Source organism: Drosophila eugracilis, unplaced genomic scaffold (assembly GCF_018153835.1).
Source record: "Drosophila eugracilis isolate 14026-0451.02 unplaced genomic scaffold, ASM1815383v1 contig_1197, whole genome shotgun sequence".
In the NCBI taxonomy this organism is placed as follows: domain Eukaryota; kingdom Metazoa; phylum Arthropoda; class Insecta; order Diptera; family Drosophilidae; genus Drosophila; species Drosophila eugracilis.
In genome coordinates, this window is record NW_024571981.1 from 1,919,051 (window position 1) to 1,940,361 (window position 21,311).

At 40.2% G+C, this 21,311-nt stretch overlaps 1 protein-coding gene across 1 annotated transcript; it reads right to left on the minus strand.

Moving 5' to 3' along the window:
• Positions 1–1,468: 1,468 nt before the first annotated feature.
• LOC108118479 lies at positions 1,469–20,091 on the minus strand. Its single transcript, XM_017231205.2, is given in 13 exon segments — positions 1,469–1,908; positions 2,048–2,241; positions 2,391–2,628; positions 2,862–3,113; positions 5,693–5,776; positions 5,907–6,425; positions 6,570–6,714; positions 6,716–6,873; positions 7,008–7,403; positions 9,110–9,246; positions 15,375–15,401; positions 17,648–18,653; positions 19,363–20,091. Coding segments are annotated over 12 exon segments (3,225 nt in total). The 5' UTR covers positions 18,589–18,653; positions 19,363–20,091; the 3' UTR covers positions 1,469–1,774.
• Between the last annotated feature and the right edge of the window lie 1,220 nt (positions 20,092–21,311).

The following is a 21,311-nucleotide window of genomic DNA, read 5'->3' on the forward strand; positions in this document are numbered from 1 at the left end:
GATTCTGGATCGATAACTGTCCAAACGCGCGCCTCGCAGCTGATGGCCAAATAATATTAATAAAAAAAAAAAAAACGAAACAAGAATTTGCCAGGTCTCTGATCGATTGGTTTTTATATCTTTCTTCAAATTTTTTTGCGGCTATCTCACGCTCCTCCGAGGCCCGGGTGCTATAATTAAATTGCTAAAAATCGCATAGACTGGCATATGTTAGACCAAATTGAGGCCCAGCGCACAGCGAATTAATCTGCGAAGCATAAAGGCTTTTGTATAGACGGCAATTAAACAAAGATACATCCTATGCCAATGATTTCGGATCATTAATTCAGTAAATCGACAGTAATAGCGCTTCCTGTTACTTGTTACCTGTATTTTTTTGGGAGTTTACTTATATTGGAAAAAGAGTATTTTTCCTGATTTAATAATCGTTTTCCTATTGCGAGCTGTATGTAGAGAGTATTACATAATAAATGGATTTCCACTAAAATATTTGAAATCAAAATAAACCAACCCAAACTAAATAATTTAAACATAGCCCACATTGTCTGTCGCCCACACGACACCTCCTCCGTAAAAAGAAATGAAAACACAGTTTGTCGCTTTATTATTTTTGCAATAATAATTTATTATTATATATTATTTTTAAACTTTTTCGCTTGGTTGTTGGTGTTGTTTTTTGTGTGTTGTCGGTCGGTGTATTATTTTAATCGTATTTATTATAATAATTTCTGTGTTTTTACTGCGAGCGGCGAAATTTTGCACAATATTTGAACCTTTATTGTTTTTGTTGATTCGCGGAATTATTTGTTCTTTGACTATTGTTATGACTAAAGTTAATGTGTGTGTATATATATAGAGGGTGTATATATAATAGCATATGAAGCGTTTAAATAGTTTTTAATGTCAATTTTTGATCATTTTTCCTTCATTATGTTATGTTTTGTTTTGCTTTTTGCTTTTTGCTTTTTTATTTTTTGTAACGGGCATACAAGTTTGTTTTGTTTGTTTAGCATTTATTTTTAATATTTATTATTAGGTATATATAATATGAATTATTGTTTACCGCCTAGGCAAGGGAAATACTTTAAGTTAATTATTTTTATATGCTAGTTTTTAGTATTACCGGCTTACTGCGCTCCTGCTAGGCTAGTGAATAAATTAAAATCTTATGTTTAGAAATATTACCTCGTAAAATAAATCAAAGTTTTTATCCATTCATTTAAAACACTAAAAAGCGGCTCGTAAGTTTTATTTCTATACTTCCTAAATATCTACGTATTATTTCATATGATTTTTCTCTTCATATTTCTGTTACATTTATATACTCGAATTGAAGCTATATGTTAGGGTTTATAAGCAATGCTAAAAATGGTTTCTTTTCGGGAAGTTAAATGCTAGTTATGCCAACTGCCTACACGGGTTTCAGTTTCTTCAGCATATCGTTCAATTTCAATTCATTAAAAAGTCTTTCGTATCGGCTGCTATATACAACGTAACTGTAAGCTTACCTCTGCTCCGCTATCGGTTCTAAGCACTCTAAATGGGATATCGGAAGTTCTGCATCTTTTCACTATATTTTCTCTATATACAAAATGGCCGCTCCAACGTTTGCAACGTTCCTTAAGACTCCAGCTTTTCATCATCCTCTATTTCAACTCTCTTAGGTATGTACACTTAAATTTCTTGAACCCCCCTACTCAAGAGCCGCCGCCGTCTGGGATTGCACTCTGAGATCAAATAAATCCTGGCCACCTCACCTCACCTGACCAGCTGTTTAATTGGCGCTGCCGAAGAGTACGGAGTTTTTGTAGTAGGCCGTCGGCCGTTCCGACAGCGGACTCTTCACATCCCGCTCGGCATTGGCGGCACGGTTTTTGCGCTCCATCTCTAGCTCTTGGGCCAGGGATTCTGTAAGGAAAGAATGGGAAAAATCGAAACAACATTGTAGAAAGCATTTTAAGAGACTTGCTTTAATATATTTTATATACATATTTTTAAAATTATTTATTAAATGTATTAAAAAGAGTTATATTTTTTTTTAACTTACCGGAATAATTTTGCCAGAAGGCGCCGGTGGCCATCAGATCAATGCCGGGATAGCTCCATGGACCTTTTCCGTTGCTGGCTGCTGCAGCGGCTGCTGCTGCTGCCGCGGCTGCTGCAGCGGCCAAACTGCCCTCTGCTGCAACAGAGACTGCAGATCCGCTGGGCGGTCGCTCATCACGTTCGCGACTACCGCTTCTGAAACAAAAAAACCAAATAAAAATTATGAAGAAACAATTGTGAAAAGTTTTGATTAAAATTATGAAACTAGAAATAAACGAATCAACAAATTTATAACTATTAACAAAAACAAACCTATTTTAACCAAAAATGAATCTTTAAAATACCTTTTAATATTATCCTCGTCGTGGGCGGCCAATGAGGCAGCTGAAGAACGTGGCTGGCGCTCCACGGAACCTTCGTGATCGGAGTGGGGCTCCCGTTTGAAGTGAGTGGGGGAACCCGGGCAGTTGAGGCCGGCAGAGATGGATCCGGAAACGGATCCAGCCGAATGCCCGGCGGTCACATCACAGGAAGAATTGGAGGCCAGAGACTTGTCCGATTTTTCACTGCCAGCATCGTTTTCTACGAAAGATGGTGAATACAAAAGGGCGCTGTGTTGGTTAAAAAGCGTAGGGTGGCAATTTGGGGGTTGGAATAGGTAGAGGTCTACAAATTATTTAGCTCCTTTTCGTAATCAATATCTGATGAGAGGAGGTGTTAAGGATGGAAGTTTGAAGTGGTTTTTGGGAGGTAAAAGATTTAAAGGGGGATCTGTTAGCCATGCGTTGTGCGTGTCCTTGACCCCCGAAACTCACCTTTCATCGTTTCCATATCGCCGCCGTGGCTGCTGCTGTTGCTATTGTTATTATTATTGTTGTTGTTGTTGCACTTGTTATCACCGCCACCGCCGCCACACGCCTCCGATTCGCTACAAGCAGATCCAGATCCACCGCCACCGCTGCCGTTGGCATTCGGACTGCCCTTGGCAGCTCCACTGCCACCGCCCAGCTGCTGCTGATAGCGGATGCGGATTTTCCGTTCGCGTCGGAAACGCTTCTGGTAGAGCACTGAAAAGAAAAACAAGAAAATATTTTATGAGTTTTTATTGATGAGATAGAGTTTTATCAATTTATGGTAAACGTTTTGAATCATAAAACTCTTTTACTTTTTAATATAGTCAAAAGGAAAATTCAAATGAAAATGATGATATTCTTTCCCAATATTTATTCTAACAATATGTAACTTGAGATAATCTTCTAAATTAACAAATTACATCTAATCGATTTGGGTTACATTTTTGGAATTTAAAAACTGATAGATTGCTATCACTGACCCACTGATCTCCACCAACTCTCTCCACAAATCATGAGGCAACCATTAACACGAAATTCCTTCCACGGAAATGTCAGGAATAGATAGGAAAAGAGCAGTTCAAGCCCCGAGAACAGAACAACAGCAAATACTGAGCCCACTGAGCGATAGATAGATCGTGCGGCGATCTCGGACTGGTAACTGGTAATTTGATCGATTCAAACGATTCTGGGGCTCCGGTTCTGGTTTTCGATCTGTCTTTAGTATTCTAGCCTCAGTCCTCAGTTCTTTGTCTCTGTCTCTGGCTCTGGCTTGTTGCCTGTGCCAATTCAAGTGCGCATCCGGCCGTGTGTGTGGGCGCAATTATGTTTATTGATCCTGACTTGCAATCATTCCAGATCGCGAGCCATAGAAAAAAAAACACAGAAAGACAAATAAAAAATATTGCACTGGTAAAAAATGTTGCAATATTGTTAAAAATGTTTTCAAAAGCCTTTAAGACATTTTTTACACCCGTTAAAAATAACTTTAACTTTTTTAGCTGAATGTTGTACTTGATCAAATATTTTTTCCAGTGTCCCTGATCGACGATCTCACTGCGAATGGATGCGATGAAGCGTGGTGACAGCCGTTTTGAGGGTGGAGCCACAAAATCAACCTCAAATCAAATCCAAAACTGTTGCAGGCATATTGAATTTCAGCGAGGATCGGTTGGATGGCATTGCCCTCCATCTGTGGCCCTCCATTCCATACGATTTCCAACCAGCACCCACGCTCTGGCGTTGCAAATGGCCAATTGTTGCCATGTTCTCTGTACTCGAAAAGTGGAAACTCTAACTTGTACATGGCTGCGATTTTTATCGCCGGCGTTATTATTAGTTGCAATTAGATGTCTATGTGCCTGTGTGGCATTTTGCATAGTTGCATGCAATTTTTTCGGTTTTCGTTTGCTGATTTATGTGCTGTTTTTCCCTCCATAATTTTCCCACAAAGTAAGGGGGAAAGGAGATTAAGTTATGGCCGGGTCGGTCAGTCGGTGGGCAATTATAGTCTGCCCTGGTTCCCTTTGTTTTCGCATTGTAATTCCGCTGTTTTGGTTTTTTCCTTGTTTTTTAGTCTTATTTTGTTTTGTTTTTTTTTTTTGGGTGGAGTTTTAGTTTTTTTGGGTGGCTCAATGGCGGCTACTAAATTTGAGGGTTGCCTTTTGGGCAGGAGAAACAGCAGTAGTTGTATGCCTAATGAATTGCGAGTGATTACTGAGTAGGGGCCCATATATGGATCATTTTTTGGCATATGCAATTGAAAAATTATCGAGTAAAAGAGCTTATAATTGGGATATTACCAAGTTGCTTAAAAGTACTCAATGTTGCAGTTTTAAGCACAAAATGTATCAGTTTTAAATTATTTACATTCAATGCTTTGAACTTTTACTCAAAAGCCAGAAAGATTTTTACTGTTAATTGACTGAATGAATTTTGTTTTCTAAACTTCCTTCAATTAGGCTTAGTTCTTCTCCATCGCTGCCCTTTCGAGAGGTAATCAACCCTTAACCCCTGACAACCCTTTTAAGGTCTTTTCCATAGAAGTCATCACAAGGAAACGGCAGAACAACAACCAATTAAAGGATTTCTCTCCCTGCAACTCGGATTCCAGTTCCCCGCCAGTCCCCTTACCGACTCCAACTTGGCTACTTTTTGCCAATCATTCGAGTGTAACTAAATAATGAAATGATATTAAATTCATTTGAATTGTGATTTCTGTTGAAAAAGGCCAGGAGACAGCAGAACAGCAGCCTGAGCCTTAAACCCCTTTATTTTTGTTTTTCCTTAGCCCGCAGCCTGGCGACGACCACCAGAGTGGAGGGGTTAAGGGGGCCCAAAGGGGTTAAGAGTGGGGCATTCGCAGACAGTCGGCATATCAGGTGTCATTGTCATTTGAGTCAGATTGCATTAAGTGCGCCCGATTGGAGTCGGAATTGGCATAGGCTGAGCGAAGGAGCTGGCCGGGATCTGAGTATGAATCTGGAGTCTTGAGCTAAATGTGGACATGGACGTGAATGTGGCGCACTGTCAGGACTGATTTGCAGCACCAACGGGGAATGGATCACCACTCACGGTGGACTGACGCTAATGTGAACCGGTTTTCGGCTGAAGAATAACACAAAATATCTAATGCGAAAGGAAGTAAATGCTCTTAGGTTCTAACGATAAAGAATATTCCATAAAAATCTAGAAAATACCTTTGGAAGGGACTTATTCTTTTCTATTAGGTATAACCACTTATATATAATTATAACAACTATTACCTATTTATTAATTTTTTTACGTAAACTTACCTCTTAATTTACGTTCATCGACAAGCTGACGTTCCAAGGAGTCTTTAACTTCACGCTCTCTTAGAACATCCATCTTGAGCTCAGCTAAAATTATATTAAAACAGAAATACGTGGATGTTAATAATTACCATATTTTTATAATTATTAGTTAAATAAGGAACAGCATATTTTTAAGGTTATAAAGTTCTAAAGGCTAAGAGCATCTGAAACTCACCTTTTTCGTAGCTGATTTGGCGCTCCTGTTGCCTGGCATTATCCGCCGCCACCTTGAGCAGGCTCTGGATATTCCTGAGCAGCGTTTCCGTAGAACTAGCTGGAACGGCAGCATGGGCATCGATGCCCAGCGGACCCAGGGCTAGACCTCCAGCCAAAGCAGCTGCATCGTTGGCTGCCAAGAGTGCTTCATTGGGGGTGAGGGCACCACCACCACCGGCTGGACCATTGGCCACAGCACCACCGCCCACTGCCGCCCCATTTGCCGCTGCTGCAGCTGCCGCCAATTGCGAATAGTTCAAGGCTCTTTGGTGCTGAAGGGCGGCAGCGGCTGCCTCGGCTGATGAGGGCGAACCCCTCTGATGTGGGGGCACTACCCCTAGGTGATGGGAGAGACCAACCGTTTGGTGGTGATGGGAGGCGGCATGCTGATGGAGCTGATGGGCGGCTGCCGCTGCTGCAGCCGCTGCTGCTGCGGCCGAGCCCGTGGACAGGTTATCACGTTCCGTGTCACTCAAATCTGTCAGAAAACGACACAAATTCCGAACGGAGTCAGTCAGAAATGTCACAGAAGAACAACCCAGTTATCGGTTATCGCATCTTGTACACCGCTTATCGCACATCGCTCGTGGCAACATGAGGAATCAATGTAAAGTCCACTCACCTTCGTCATCTTTGGCCAGGCAGCGTTCATCGACTTCGGATTGGTTCTCGTCGCTCAGGTTCTCCTCCTCCTCTTCGTCGTCTTCCACGCCGATAATTCCGCCACCCACATGGGAGGAAACGCCCCCTCCGACACCGCTGCGACTTGCCCTCGTCCAGGCTGCGAGAACCACCTCGTCCTGGGGATCCCGCCACCGAGTGGCAATCACTTCTTTCGCTGCCCGCGTCACAGTTGCTTCCGCCGTGATCTGTATTTCCGCCGGACTTGCTGAGATTCAGTACCGGACTCTGGCGCGTTGGGGAGCCTTAAAAATGTAAAATGAAGATGGGGAATTTTATGATGTTAGTTCGATTATTATGGTGGTTATTTCAGAAACAACTTAATAAATTCTTTCAAATTTTTCAATTGTGAAGTAATATTTAAATTTTTACAACTTACAATTCCTCGAGCTGAGATCCCTGGGCTTATGTTCGGCCACCATCACATTTCCGACACGATCAACGACCGCTCCACCCACACCCATCGCCTGCTGGCGCTCATCCGTTCGCTCCTCCCGCAAACGTTCCAAATGCTTGACAATATCCTCGTAGGCCGCCCGGCAATTCTCCCAGATTCCGGATCTGGCCAAGGCGTCCATATTGGCCGCTGACATTCCGGCGTTTTGGGCAGCGGCCTTGAGCATCTGGCTTTCGGGACGAGCATGCAAGCCATGAGGCGGCATACCCGGCGACATCAGAGCCGCCGCTCCCGGATGATGGGCGTTCATCTGCATGAAAGCCATGTGATTGATGGGCGGCGGATTGTAGCCATTAGCCAAAAGGGGCGACTTCATATCTGGAAAAAGGGGAAATTATAAAGGAAATATTATACAAAAAACTATAAAAAGTTAAGGATATATTAAACTAATATTCTACAGTGATAAGAACCTTTACAGAAACTCTATTTAGCAGCCTTACTTGACCACTTAAACGATAATCAATAATTACTATACTTTTGCCCTGAACCTTGGTAAATATTTTAATTTGAAAATGCATATTCACTCGTCCATTGGCCCATACTAGACAATATTTGCCTTTCATTTTGATGGCTCGCCCAACTGACACCTGTTCCTGTCTGTGTCTGCCAAATATATATATTATATATATGCATACCTATATATATGGCATGTCTATTGTCTGAGCGGCCAGACTAAACACAACAACTAAAACACCCACGCACACGTCGAATATGTATATACTTTGTATCTATGGCTGTCATTTGTTTGCTCTGGATATATACACCCTGAGTACATGGCTATATATGCATTTAGACGATTTAGTGGGCCATTAAATGCTTTAAAATTCACTAAAGTGTAGACATTGTAAATTGGCAAAAATTCGTTCGCTTTGGAATGCAATTAAACGATGGTTCGAAAGGTATGAATGTGAAAATGCAGTTAACATTTTTATCGAAATGCGTTGTGCACTTTTTATTAATAATGCAATATCACTCAAGTATCAACGCCCCGTAATTCACTCAGACAACCTTTTCTCTTTATGGCCATAAATGACGGGGCGAAAAAAAGCAAACAGTCGTTTTTTAGGCCCATCTTCGTTTTCAGAAGGCGCCGGCGGCGCATGGTTCTAAAGAAAAAGATTTTTCAGATTTCTTTCGATTGGGCTTTTGTTGCTGTGTTCGGGGGTATCTTTCAGTATTGTACGGTTTCGGACACATTAATAGAAAGAGGCGTTGACCAAGTTGTCAGCTTGAGCTCTCTTTCTCTATGTCTCTCATTCTAGCGATCATAGAGAAATATGTAAAAATCAATTAAATATGAGTCCGCTTGTACTTATCATAATTACAGACACAGATACAATTTGAAAATTCAACTGAATGCGATTTCCTGTGCCAGTACAAATCACAGTGTGGAATTCAAGTTGATTGTGGCTCTGACTGCCATTTATCTGTGGCTATAGCTATGGCTCTGACTCTGGCTCTGGCCTTAGCTTTGGCTGGGAACGTAGCCAAAGTATCTGTATCTGTATCTGTGGCTCTGTATCCGTTTCGTTTTTCGTTCGTTTGGCAGAGCTGTAAGCTGTAATCAGCCAACAAGCGGCGACCACAAATCACAAATGGCGGCAGCGACGATCATCGATCGATTGGGGAAGCACAGAAAGACAGAAACACAAAAACCCAACAGTCGACGATCCCCGAAAGCAAGTTTTGTGGCCAATCTGGGAATGATTTCATTACCATTCGAATCCGAATTCGTGGCCCCTGCGGCCATGCCACTCAATTGTGTGAGAATTGCAATTGGCTGTGGCAAGTGGGAATTTTTAATGCACAGAAAAAATAAAGAGGCAGCATACATTTGAAAAAACTTTAATCGCTTCTATGTATGACCAAAGAGTTGCCATCAAAACATCCTTAATGTTACTTAATTTTAATTATTAAGGTCACACTGCTCCTTGCAGCATAGTATAACATAGTATGGTCACTCATAAACTTGATCTTTTCTCCCTAATAATTGTATGTGTGCAACATTGAATTCGATTACTCACCACTTATGTGCCCATTTTCATAGGCATAGTCCCCGTTGTCCAGGCGATGTTTCTTCAACTGCGGATGCTGCGATAGGTGTGTGGGCGGCAGGGAAAGCCCCACGGGTCCCCTTTTGGGCGGTCTACCCGGTCTGGAACTGCGGAATTGCAGAGAGTTACTGTTGGGTTGAGAGCAATGGACAATATCCGTGGTATCAGTACAAAAAAATGCCAAATGCCTCAGCACAGTGATCACAATTCACCAAATTGTTGATGGTGGGATAAGTAAAAAGGGAAAAATGCTAATTTCTGCATTGTGCTGCTGCATTTCCACGCAGATTATATGATTGATGTGTTAAAGTGATAACGAACATAATATTTATTGGTGTTTAAATAGAACTTGAGAGCTTTAAGATGAATAGATGGTAAATTAGAAAACAAAAATGATATATTGCAGTTCTTTAGGCTCCTTTTAAAAATGTAAATAATTAAGCTTGATCATGATTTATATATGCCAGACTATGCGGAGAATATTTTAAAATAATATTGTTGTAAATTCTTTAGTTTTATTTGCTTCTGTAAGAACGGCGTATTGCCTTTACCCAAAAAGTGTCTATAATTTTTTGATGGCCTGTCTCGCCATAAACGCATCCATCATGGCTTAACTATTCCAAAGAATCTTGCTGTTTAATAATTTTCCCCCTGTCCGAAAATGGCATTTTTAAGTCATATTCCCTGCCTCTCGCCCACAAGTTGCATTGCCTAATTAAGCTTTAACCAACTTTAGTGAGCACCCCGTTGACTTGAGACAAATAAAAAGCCAAAAACGAGAGGAACGAAAACGTGCTACCATTTTAATTATGTGCCATAAAAAATATGTACAACCCAAAACGGCAACCACAATAAACTGAAGCCACAAAGAGAGGAAGAATGAAAAAAAAAAAAAAAACAAAAATAAATGAAAAAAGAGTTCAACTATTTTTTTCTAGTAATTTATGCCCGCAATTGCTGCTATTTGTTAAGAAAATATTTAAACAAGTCTTTGGCAAATACTTGACGCAGGTTAAGCTAAATAGTTAACCGACAACCGAAAAGGCATAAACAACTTGGCGCAGCGGGTGGAAGTTATGACAAACAAGAGATAAAACCAGGGGGCCGGAATCCAAAAAGAAAAATAACTCACTAACTGCAGCAAATACTACGAAGGGGAGCCGGGGTCTTGATCAAATAGAACGACCCCTAGCCCACCATCTGTCCAGCGGGACCACCAGCTCCGGCTCCATCTCCGACTCCAGATGGTTCTCTTGTTCTTAGCAATTAAATTATGGAATCTTCATTCCATGTTTACCGCTGGTACACAGGTGTCCCCCTTAGAAGCCAAAGGCAAAGACAACGCTGGCAAATAAACACAGGTAGCAATGATCGTGTACACGATATAAATTATTACGATGTACGTATAGTATATATATATGACGAAACTCTGAATAATTTGTAATTGTGCGTTCTTCGGATAACAATTCTTTCAAATATTTGCAGTTACATATTGCCACAGACAATATTTGCGGCTGGATTTTAATTGTGCTCCATTAAACGTTTAACGACAAACAAAACCTGGGAGTTGTTTTCTTAGCCCCTTTAGGGTCAAATAAAGACAGAGAGATACTCTAGCCATGAATCATTCCGAGAATGAAAACAATGTTTTCTGGCCAGCGAAAGTGTTTCTGGGATCTAATCGGAGTCGGAAGGCCGTTCCCCCGGCTATGACGTGCAAAAATCTGAGACCCGTGCGTCTGTCAGTCAGTCAGTCCAGTTCGTATGAATTTATGGGAAGTGAGTTTGGAGGTTGTGCTGTGCAGGCAACACTTTCATTGGAAAGTTTTTTCGGTTCTGCAGAGCTGACATGTTTGTTTTTTTTTGCAAAATTTTCGTTTCACTAGAATATGTCTTTAGCATTGGGTTGAGATTGGATAAGATTGGGTAATTGGGTTGAGGGAAATATACGTAATGGTCTTAAGATGATGCAATACTAATGACCTGCAGAATGGAATTCAATGATATCCTCCCCCGAAGATGTTAATTTAACTTTATTCTGATTTAAAGTATCCAACATTAAAGCTTAAAAGCCTTAAATTTCTAACCAAGAAACATGAAAATCGTTCCATAAGTTAGTTTTTCTCAAAAACAAATAAAACCGGCTAAGCCTAAAAATTAATTTTCTGTTAATTTGCGTTCCAATATCCCCAATTGTTTATAAAATTTGCAACGTTTAAGAGCAAATTCCAATCTTTCGAGGCTGGCCAACTGCCATTTTACTAATTTATGCACCGTTGTCACTCGCCGCAAATGTCATTTAGCATTTTTTTCGCGGAACGGACAAACGTTTAGTCAGGAATAAACAACAATTTGTCAAAATAGTCGCTGTGGCTGTGGCCTGCCAAAACAAGTAAGACAATATATATAATAGCAACCAGAGGAGAGAGAGAGAGGAACCGGTTGGCCAAATAAAAAAATAAAAAAAAACTTTGCCAACACAATTCTCGAACCTGTTTGCAGCTGTCGTCTCACCGCGTCTCCTCCGATGATCGTATTTTTCAATAATCAAGGGATAGCTGAGTTGTTAATTATTGACTTGTGGCCGGGACGCTTGAGAAACAGACGCCAAAATATGCGCCAAACTGTGCTAAATGTGCCACTACCTTGCAGTTGCATAAATCGATTGCAATCGTATCGATTCGATTCGATTCGATTCGATAGCTTCGAATGCAATAGGCGTTCCTGGCATTTGTCAGCGAATCCACACTCCCTGGGCTTAACCCACTGCCCCTGGGGATTTAGTCTGGTGGGAAGAGGGGAACCAGAAACTGGGGCTTAGCTGCAAATTGGCAAATCAATTATATTTATGGCCAAGTTGCCACCTTGTGCCGATGCAGAGCGTGTTTGCCGGCAACTAAATCAATGCAATCCAACTAACCGACAATTAAATGTGTGCCCGCAACACAATTTCCATATTTGCAATTTACCAATGCCGAGTGCTCACCGGGCAGAATGTTAATTGAATCTCCATAGCCTCAAATTGATTCTCGCCCCTTCAAACCACTGCCGCTGGCATTTGTCTTAAAGCCATAAGACCCAACGATATCGTAGTAAGTAAATTCCCAGAAAGAAGCACCGGGAAAGAATACACCTTTGGCTTGGCGCTTGGAAGTTGGCTCGAATTTCTTTCGCTGTTAACAATAAATGTTATTGGAATTTGCATTGAGCCGCCAAACGAGACAAAGACAACGCTGACTTCAGTCGACTTTCGTATTCATTGTTAAATGACATGAAAATGTACGAATGACATGGCATTCGCCAAAGGGTTTTTGCAAGTGGGGGGCAGGCACATCCCGAGGGTAAGTCTCAGGGAAATATTTACAGACTAATTGTGGGTTTTACGCCCTGTACTTCTCAAAATTATCAAGTACAACCTTTAATGGAAGCCACCGACGATTGGAATTGTAAATTAGAGAACACTAACTAGATTTGTGTCTGGTTGCTCTTAATCGCATCGAGAATTAGATTGGTATGTGAAGGTTAAACGACCCAGAAAGATAAAGCAAAGTTGTTAAGAAATTGTAAAAGATTATTAACCTATTAAGAAAATGGAGATCTGATTAGGAATTTTACAGAACCTTGCTTCGAATTTTCTTAAAGAAATTAAAAGGAATATGACTTATATAAGACCAATAACTATATAATTTACCCTACTGAACCTAAAAAATATTTATAATACTTGGAATACTTTGTCATCATACTGCCATACGACATTTTCCTATGCAAATGCCTGGCCAGAGTCAAATATTCAAATGAAAATCACATGGTAATTAGCAATTTTGGGTGGCCTTCTTTACTCCCCAAAGTTATAGCCATATAATTTCCTCGAGCGACTTGCGATTTCCCTCGGACCAGCGGCAACGGCTCCGATATGTGGTGCTCGGTGCATTAATGCAGATTTCTTGGCAATTGTTTTTGCATACTTTGTTTTTTCCTCACTCACTTCAATTTCAATTGGCGTGCTAATAACTCATTTAGTTCGCAACAAAAAACAAAAACCGAAACAACGGGCAACAAAAGCAAAAACTATAAGAAAAAAATGTAGTTACAAACATGCCATACCAACAATGGATTGGATGGCTAACCAAGATCGCCCCTTACTTCCCTTTCCTACAGTTAAATCGCATCTCATGATGCTGAGAGAATACTCGACACAGACTATATATGAATACTGGGTGCAGTTTTGTTTTAGGCTCTGTAATTATTATAAAAAATAAATTGAACTATTGTTGCCTCATTTAGATTGAACAGAGAGGCAGGCACAATGTTGCTTTTGTTTTTCGGTTACACTCAATTAAGCTGAATTTGCAAAATGCAAATGGCCCGAATGAAACTCACACCTCGAAAATCATAGACTCGAATTATTTTAGAAATTTAATATAATTAAATATATATATGTATATAGTTTCCTGCCCCCCCCTTCCGTCTTTCTTTGCAACACTTTTCCGCCTCTCATTTTGACAGCCTGAGGAGTTCGGTTGAGTTGAATAAAGTCGAGTTGATCTCTTGATTGTCAGTCAGTCATTTGTGATTAGACATTCGACAGTCGCCGCTATTGTTGGCTAGCATAAATTATAGTCTTTCTGGTCTCCACAACAAAGCTGTGCATATCAAATCCACATAATAAATCAATGTGCTGTCGCAATTTGTGTTAAGTTATTTGTAATCAATTTGAATTCTCGCCAGCGTTCTCCTCTGTTTGCGAGATTTATGGGAAAATAATATTCTTTCTACCATTTTGTTTGATTGTCTTTTGGTTTGGGGTTTTCTAGATATTAGTTTTTAATTAATAACATTTTAGTACTTCTTAAACCTGTATAGGCACTTCCTTAACCCTTTCATTATCTTAGTATAAACCTTTCTATCTTTTACCAAATCTTCCCATATAATTCCCACAACTCAGACTCTCCCACTAATTTAACTCCCTTCCTTCCCCCGCATTCTTCACTCGAACAAATTTAACAACAAATTAAACTCAAATGAAGTCAAATCAATCGATGGCTTTTCAATTCGTTCCTTTTTTGTGTCCAACATTTTCCACTTGGCCCGAGCAATTTGCATAGTTGTGGTCTGCAAGTCCATAGCTCCGATCCGATCGGTTGGTTAGTCTTCGGCGGAGTAAGGCTTTAGTCCAATTTAGTGGAAAGGTGTGCCCACCAGCTCGGTCACAACACGTTGTTGTGGGCTCATTGGAGTTTCGCTTTGGCTTTTGTGCGCCTTTTGGTCGATGCCGCTTAAACGCCGTTTTAGCCAAGTTAGGCGAAAAAAAAAATACCAAAGCGAAAGAGAGAGAAAGAGAGAGAGGAGTGGAGAACAAACTGTCAACTGCGATCAAAATCAATTGCTTGCCATTTGCCAAACCAAATTGACTGAACCAACTGCGACTCGCACAAAAATGCTGACAAAATTGTACGAACCTATAACAAATGTCAGTGTCAATAGTTTTTGTAATTATGAGCGTAGTATATTTAACAAAAAAGGGTAACTGTATATCTTTAAAAAATTATTATTATGGTTGGCTGCCATAGGTGAAGCCCCCAACAAAGGCAAACAAATATAATAAAAAATTATTGCAACGTAAGTTTTGATTTGAACAAAAGGAGTTTAACAATTGGATGAGCTCAAGAGTGTTTTAGAGTGAAAATGTGAGCATCTTTGTTTGCGATTTTGTTTAAAATTTACCAAAGAAAAATTACAGAAGTTAAAAATTGTGAAATAAGTATTTTGTGATTTTAGTTTTGAATTGAAATATCCTTGTGGAATGATCATCTTTTTATATAAACATTTTTCATTTAACTTTCTTTTCAAACTTTCCTCTTTACGGTATCTTGAAAAATCAATCCACACACCTGTTCTATCTACCGTTAACACCGTTATGACCTGCCAAAAATTCTTATCGAAAGAAAACCCTTTTTTCACGCTCTATTTACAGTTTGCACATTATTTTTTGCACTTTTTATCTTGTATATATCCTTTCGACTTCCGCCCTTTCGAGGCTCGCCCAATTTCCGTTTCGAGTTTAATTAATTTAATAAACAAATTCTTTTCGCTCTAAAAACTCTCAAGTGTATCGATTCGATGCGTTCATCTTCGTTTTTTTTCCTTCGTTAAAAATAATAACAGAAAAATGAACCAAAAAAGTAGGAGGAGAGAAATTATTGCCATAGTTTTTTTATTATACTTGTGTGTTTACCTTTCTGGTGGCTTGATCGATAGGCATCTGCAATTAAAAAGAGAAGAAGAAGAGACAAGTGAGGCAAAATTGTTAAACGTTGTGTGTAAGCTTTAATACAAACAAAAACCAAAAAAAAAAAACAAAAGGACTGCAACGAAATGGGAAGAACTACGGCTAAATTTCGGGGTACAAATGCTGCAAGAAAGGGAAGTTTTCATTGATGCATTTTGGCGGGCAAGCGGGTGTGAAAATGCATACGCCCCAGAGCACCCCTTTAAGCCCCTCTTTTGAACCCCCCCATCGGCCAAAACAATTTGTAATTATCCCCAGAGAGCGCTGCGCCTTCAGCGGTTTCGCATTTCCCCTTTTCGCTCTCCCAACTTGTTTCAATTTAGTGCAAAACTTTTTCAACCTAATAATAGGTTTAACCGCAGTTTTAACCGTTCCTCATGTTGGGTCCGGTTCGGTTTTCAAAACCGGGAATTGTACTTAGACCGGGTCTCAGTTTCTGTTCTCGCTTTCCGCTCAACCCTTCATTGAGGAAAAAATTTTAGATCTACAGGCTTTAAGTTACAATGGGAAATATAATCCTCAAGGTATTTCCTAATGAAAAATATAAGAAACCTAACATCTTTTAAAGACTTTAAAAATACGTTTATCTATCCAGATCTTTTATCTGAGTTAAAAAAAATGCTCTCCGTTTTTTCCCTGTGTACACAGTTCTCTGCCCAAAGCGCATGTGCACTTTGGAGCACACTCCATACATGTGGCTCAGCCCTTTTCCATAATTAACTAGATGGTTTTCCATCGACTGCATTGTGGTCAGCGGCCAGTTCAACCCGTTCTTCACTGCAACTGGGAACTGTAAACAAAAGCCCAGGACTCTTCACAGGCTTACAAAAAAAAAAAAAACAACAGAACAGAAGGAAAAAAGGAAAATTGGAATACAACATTGTAATCTTTTCAACTGCTGATGTCTCAATGCCAGGGAGTTCGGTTTGTAAATGTTTTTGAAAAGCTTATGGCCAGGGGATGTTTAAATATTCATCAAGTATTGGGTATCTCTAGGGGATCTATCAACCGGAATATTAGCCTTTAATTAGTTTAATCTTTTGATAGTTTAATTTAAGGATCTATAAAAAGAATTGTTTGTTTCTTTTCCTGTTTTTAAATGTCTCTTAAATGACTCTAAATGACTTAACATGACATTTTAATTTGAGTTTTAGTTCCTTTAGCTTTTTATTATTTATTTCTCAAGAGCATAGGTAACGTTTTTCAGGGTCTTAAAGATTAATATCTTCCCGAAATAATCTAGCAACCCTGTAACATAATTAAAAGACTTGCTGGTAAAACTTTTCTGTAACCAAGGACAATAGCACTTCCTGTAAGTTTTTGTTTTAAACTGAGTTACAATATTTAACCATGAATAACTTGGAGACCTAATAACTCCTAGATCTACCCCCACAAACTACAAAAATAAAACCAAGCCTATTTCTCTGCTCTGTTTTTTGCTTGTCGTTTTTTCCACTCAAACGGAAATGAGCTGACAGGGCACCGCACACGTCGATTGCAAAAAAAAACGAAATCGGATGGAGAACAGAAGGAAAAGTTGTACAAGGTGGAAAAACTGTTTCACCAACTATTGTTAGGAGGCGCTCAAAAGAATTACGCAGCTTTCGGATAGTTAGCAAGGGCGTTACGGGGAGCGTTACGTTTGCATTGCGTATTTCCGCCAAATGTCATCGGAAAAGGCAAAAGGCGAAATGCGAGACGAAAGTTTTTTGATTGCCCGGGTTAATCGATATCGATGCACAAACTATTTGCATTGTGCCCGTTGCAATATGAAAATCTAGAGGGGGAGGGCGACTGCAACGGCGGGTGCAAGTTGAGTGCGTAAGTTGGCTTAAGCGGAAACAGGAAATGAGAAAATTTTGCAGAGCAAAACCCGAACTAGAAATGCAACTAACTGGGCAAATGCACTCGACGAAACAGAGAGATAGAACTTAAGAAAAGAAAATGCATTTATATTTTTAGAAATTAATGGGAACTTCAAAAACTAACAAAAACTATATATTTTAAAGCTATTAAAAACCTTTACACTTTAAAGATTTTTAGTTTTAAAGCTTAAAAAGTTTGTTTTTCCTGTCTTAATACCAGTGAAAATCGTCGTTAAGAAACTAAACTCGATTTAACTACAAAACATAGATCAGTGAAACAAAATCATATCCGTGAAATAACCAAAAACCACCCATTTGCGTGTAGGACTCCCCAGAATTGTTTTTCGTTCGTACCTGGCCGTGGTGCAGTCCCTGTAGAGGACATCGAAGTCCTTGCAGCAGAGCAACTTGCAGCGATTGACGCCCGGCTGAATGGCGCCCAATCCGCGCAATATGCGCACCTGTTCCACGTTGCAGACGAGCGGTACAATGTCCAGTCTCTTTAGTTTGGTATATACCGTATGCAGACCGCCAACCAGGTGCTTCAGGAAAAGCTCGAAGGCCTGTGGCAGGCAAAGCATGGTTTCGTTGCTAATTATGAATGCGGCGACCTTCTGACCCCGGTACTCTACCAATTTGCACTCATTGGCACTGGGATCCGAGGTGGAGATCGGTGGCGGTGAATTATACGACCTTGGCGGCACATGATGATGGGCAGCGGCCATTAGTTCCAAGGGGGAGGCATGATGCATCATCTGCAGGGAGTTCAGAAGTCCCAGCGAATGAGGCGGCAGTCCATGGGGCATCCTGGGTGGCAGACCCGTCGGCAGTCCATTTCCCGATGGCATACCATGTGGCGGGGGGCTAAGCTGATGGTGTTGCTGCTGTTGCTGTTGCTGCTGCTGTTGCTGTTGCATCTGCTGCATCATGGAGTGGTTCAAGGAGCTAACAGGACTCACGGCACTGGGATGACGACTTGGTGAGCTGGCCGGTGAGCAACTTGATCCTCGTCCGGTATGCGAACTCCGGCCATTCGGACGATCGTCGTTAGCTCCGCGCGAACTGTTGCTACCGTCGCGTCCATTGTGTTGCTGCTGCTGTTGCTGTTGCTGCTGTTGGGCTGCTGCGGCAGCTGCTGCTGCTGCGGCTGCCTGCTGCTGCTGCTGATGGTGCATCAACATGGCGGTGGTGTTCATATTGCCCGCAGTTCTTTCGATAACACTACTAATATTGTTATTTATTGCGCCCGATTTATTATTGTTCTTTTCACTCTGTTCACTTGTCACAGAATCCATACTTCATCATGGCCGACGCTTTTGTATTTTTTCACTTTTTAAACGATTCTTTAATTTGGCGTTTTCTGTTGTGGCAAAAAGTTAACACAAAGTTAGAAAGAAATAGAGAAAAGGTGGTGAGAGGGAGATAAATAATTAATGAACTTCTAATTCGTTTTTAATTATTTATTAGGCTTCTCTATGCAAATTCTAAATGAGCTTTGCTCCTAGATCCGCTAATTAATGGTTTTATATTTAAAATATTTATTTAGTTCGGGCCTATAAAAATATTAATCGAATATTTTTGACAGAGCAGGCACAATGTCATGAACATTCATCATTTTTAGAATTTTTTTAGTTTGTTTATCAAAATCTGAATTCCTTCTTTTGATCTCAAGGAAATTTGATTTAAAATATATCTTAGGTTTTATAATTTGTTACAAAGATAAAAATTATTTTTATTATTTATATTTACTTTATAATCTTAATTGAATATCTAATTGAATATTGCCCTATCTATAGAAAATAATTCATAATTTTTTTATTATCAAATTATTCTTCCTTCTTTAGATAATATAATTCTTGTACCAAATTATTAAAAGAAACTATTTAAAAATGACACAGGTTGGAATGTTTTGATTAATTTTCTAATTAGTCACCTTATTTGCAAAATAAAAGCAACGTAGTTATTTTAAAAGCTAGTGAATATTCGTAAACTAAATGTTTCTAGCGATTTGCATAGATCTACCTATTTCCAGAGCTACTTCAATGATTCGATATAGAAGATAGATTTACCTTTAAGGTTTTTAAAAGTAATTCTAAAACTCAAATCCACTGACACAAGACACTCGCGCACTTTCTTAATGGTAGGTTTAAACGCTTCGAAATTTCGACGTGAAATATATGTTTTCCAATATTTCAAATGATATATTCCGATTGCCCGTTTTCGTAATGGAATTTTTTGAATATCGTACCGACGGATTTGCTTGTCTCTCGATTAATTACTAGTATTATTTTTAACAATTTAGCTGTCCAGAGCCGCTTCTTGAAATTTGCCCGACTTTTCCCGGCCGAGCTGGAAACCCGACTGATGCGATTTCGGCTGTCTGAGAAGGGTATTTTTTTCAACCATCACATGTGTACCGACGGATTGAGAGATGCCAGCTACTCCGCTGCGACGGCGACGTTAGCGTCGCTGCCTCTGTTTCTACTTCTCCGTTTGGCTCCTCTTCCCCCACTCATTCGCGAATCGGAGAAATCAACGAAACGAATTGCATTCGAATGGGAATCGACTGAGAGCGGGATGGCAAAAGGCGGCAATTGCCAGAGAGCGAGCAAGAAAGCGCTAACGAGTGTTATTTTTTTAGCCCACCCACACAGACACACGCACACAGAGGCGTACACACGAAGCGCTACCGTTATGTACTGAGAGAAATGCGCGCGCAAAAGTTTTATTGCATTACCTTCTCTTTCGAATGACAAATTCGTAATGAAAAGCGAGTTTCAATTCGATTCCTTTCGGATTTTCCGTCAGCAACGTCGGCAGCGCTGTCGGCAGCAACGAATATATACGTATATGCATATGTATATCTGGATATGTATCTGTGTCTGTGAGAGCGAGCTGGTGTATCTGTATCTGCGATTGTGCAAAACCAGAATACGAATACGAGTTGGGTTTACGAATGTCTGTGGCACGTCTCGCATTACACCAATACCAGGCCAAAAAGGGGAGTGGTATGTGCGATTGATCGTTGTATTTGTATTTGTGTGTATATTTCTGTGTGCAACCCCGAAAAATACAATGACAAACGTAATCGCTCTCTCTCTCGCATTCGTTTTATTTATTTTTTCAATTCGTTTGTGCGTTGTATTGTGTTCTTCAAATCCTCCCTCTCTCTCTCTCGCTCTTATGCTCTCGTTCCCCTGCCCCATCCCTCCATCTACGGGCAAAAAAAAACCTTTTTTCATTTCAATTTCATTTCGTTTCAGCCCAGACCCTCTCTCTCACACTGACACGCCATCTCTGTCGCACGCTCAGGTGGGCTGCAACCAATAAACATGAGCGAGCGAGAGAGCAGGATATTTGCATAGCCAGTTGTATATGTGTGCGCTCTCGCTCACACCTATGGCCGACGCCTTATATAAACAAATGACAATTGTTTTGGCATTTTCTGTTGCAAAGTAAATTAAAATAAATGCATTGCCGGGGAAGAAAAGTACAAAAAATGCTTCTACTTCGAGTTTGCGCAGCTGTCTTCGACAAAAAGCATTTTAATTTCAATTAAAAAAGTAAATGACAAACTTTCAACGAATTATACTTTTCGGGGCAGTGCTTCTGTCTCTTTCTAGCCCAAGCTTTGCGATTTTTTCTTGTTTTTGATTTTTTTGTCAACTGTTTTCCGTTTTCTATTCGTTTCCATTCCAGTCTCGTTTATTTGTATTTCTTTTTGTGTTTATGATTCAGAGGAGAGTAGCACTATATCTGGCCATCCCACTCGCACTTGAATAAAATACGATAATGGGGTTTTTTTGCGCCTGGGGGCGTTGGTTTTTCGTTTTTCGGCTGCTTATAAATAGCACTGCTTATAAATTCTGGTCTCGCACCTTTGCCACCTCTATATGTTTATGTACAATGTATCCGAGGGCTCGGTCATTTTTCTATTATTTGTCTTCGTTTTGCCTTCTGCGATTCTTCACCATAACGATTTCCATTCCGTCGCCGAACCAATCGCATTCCGTTCTCT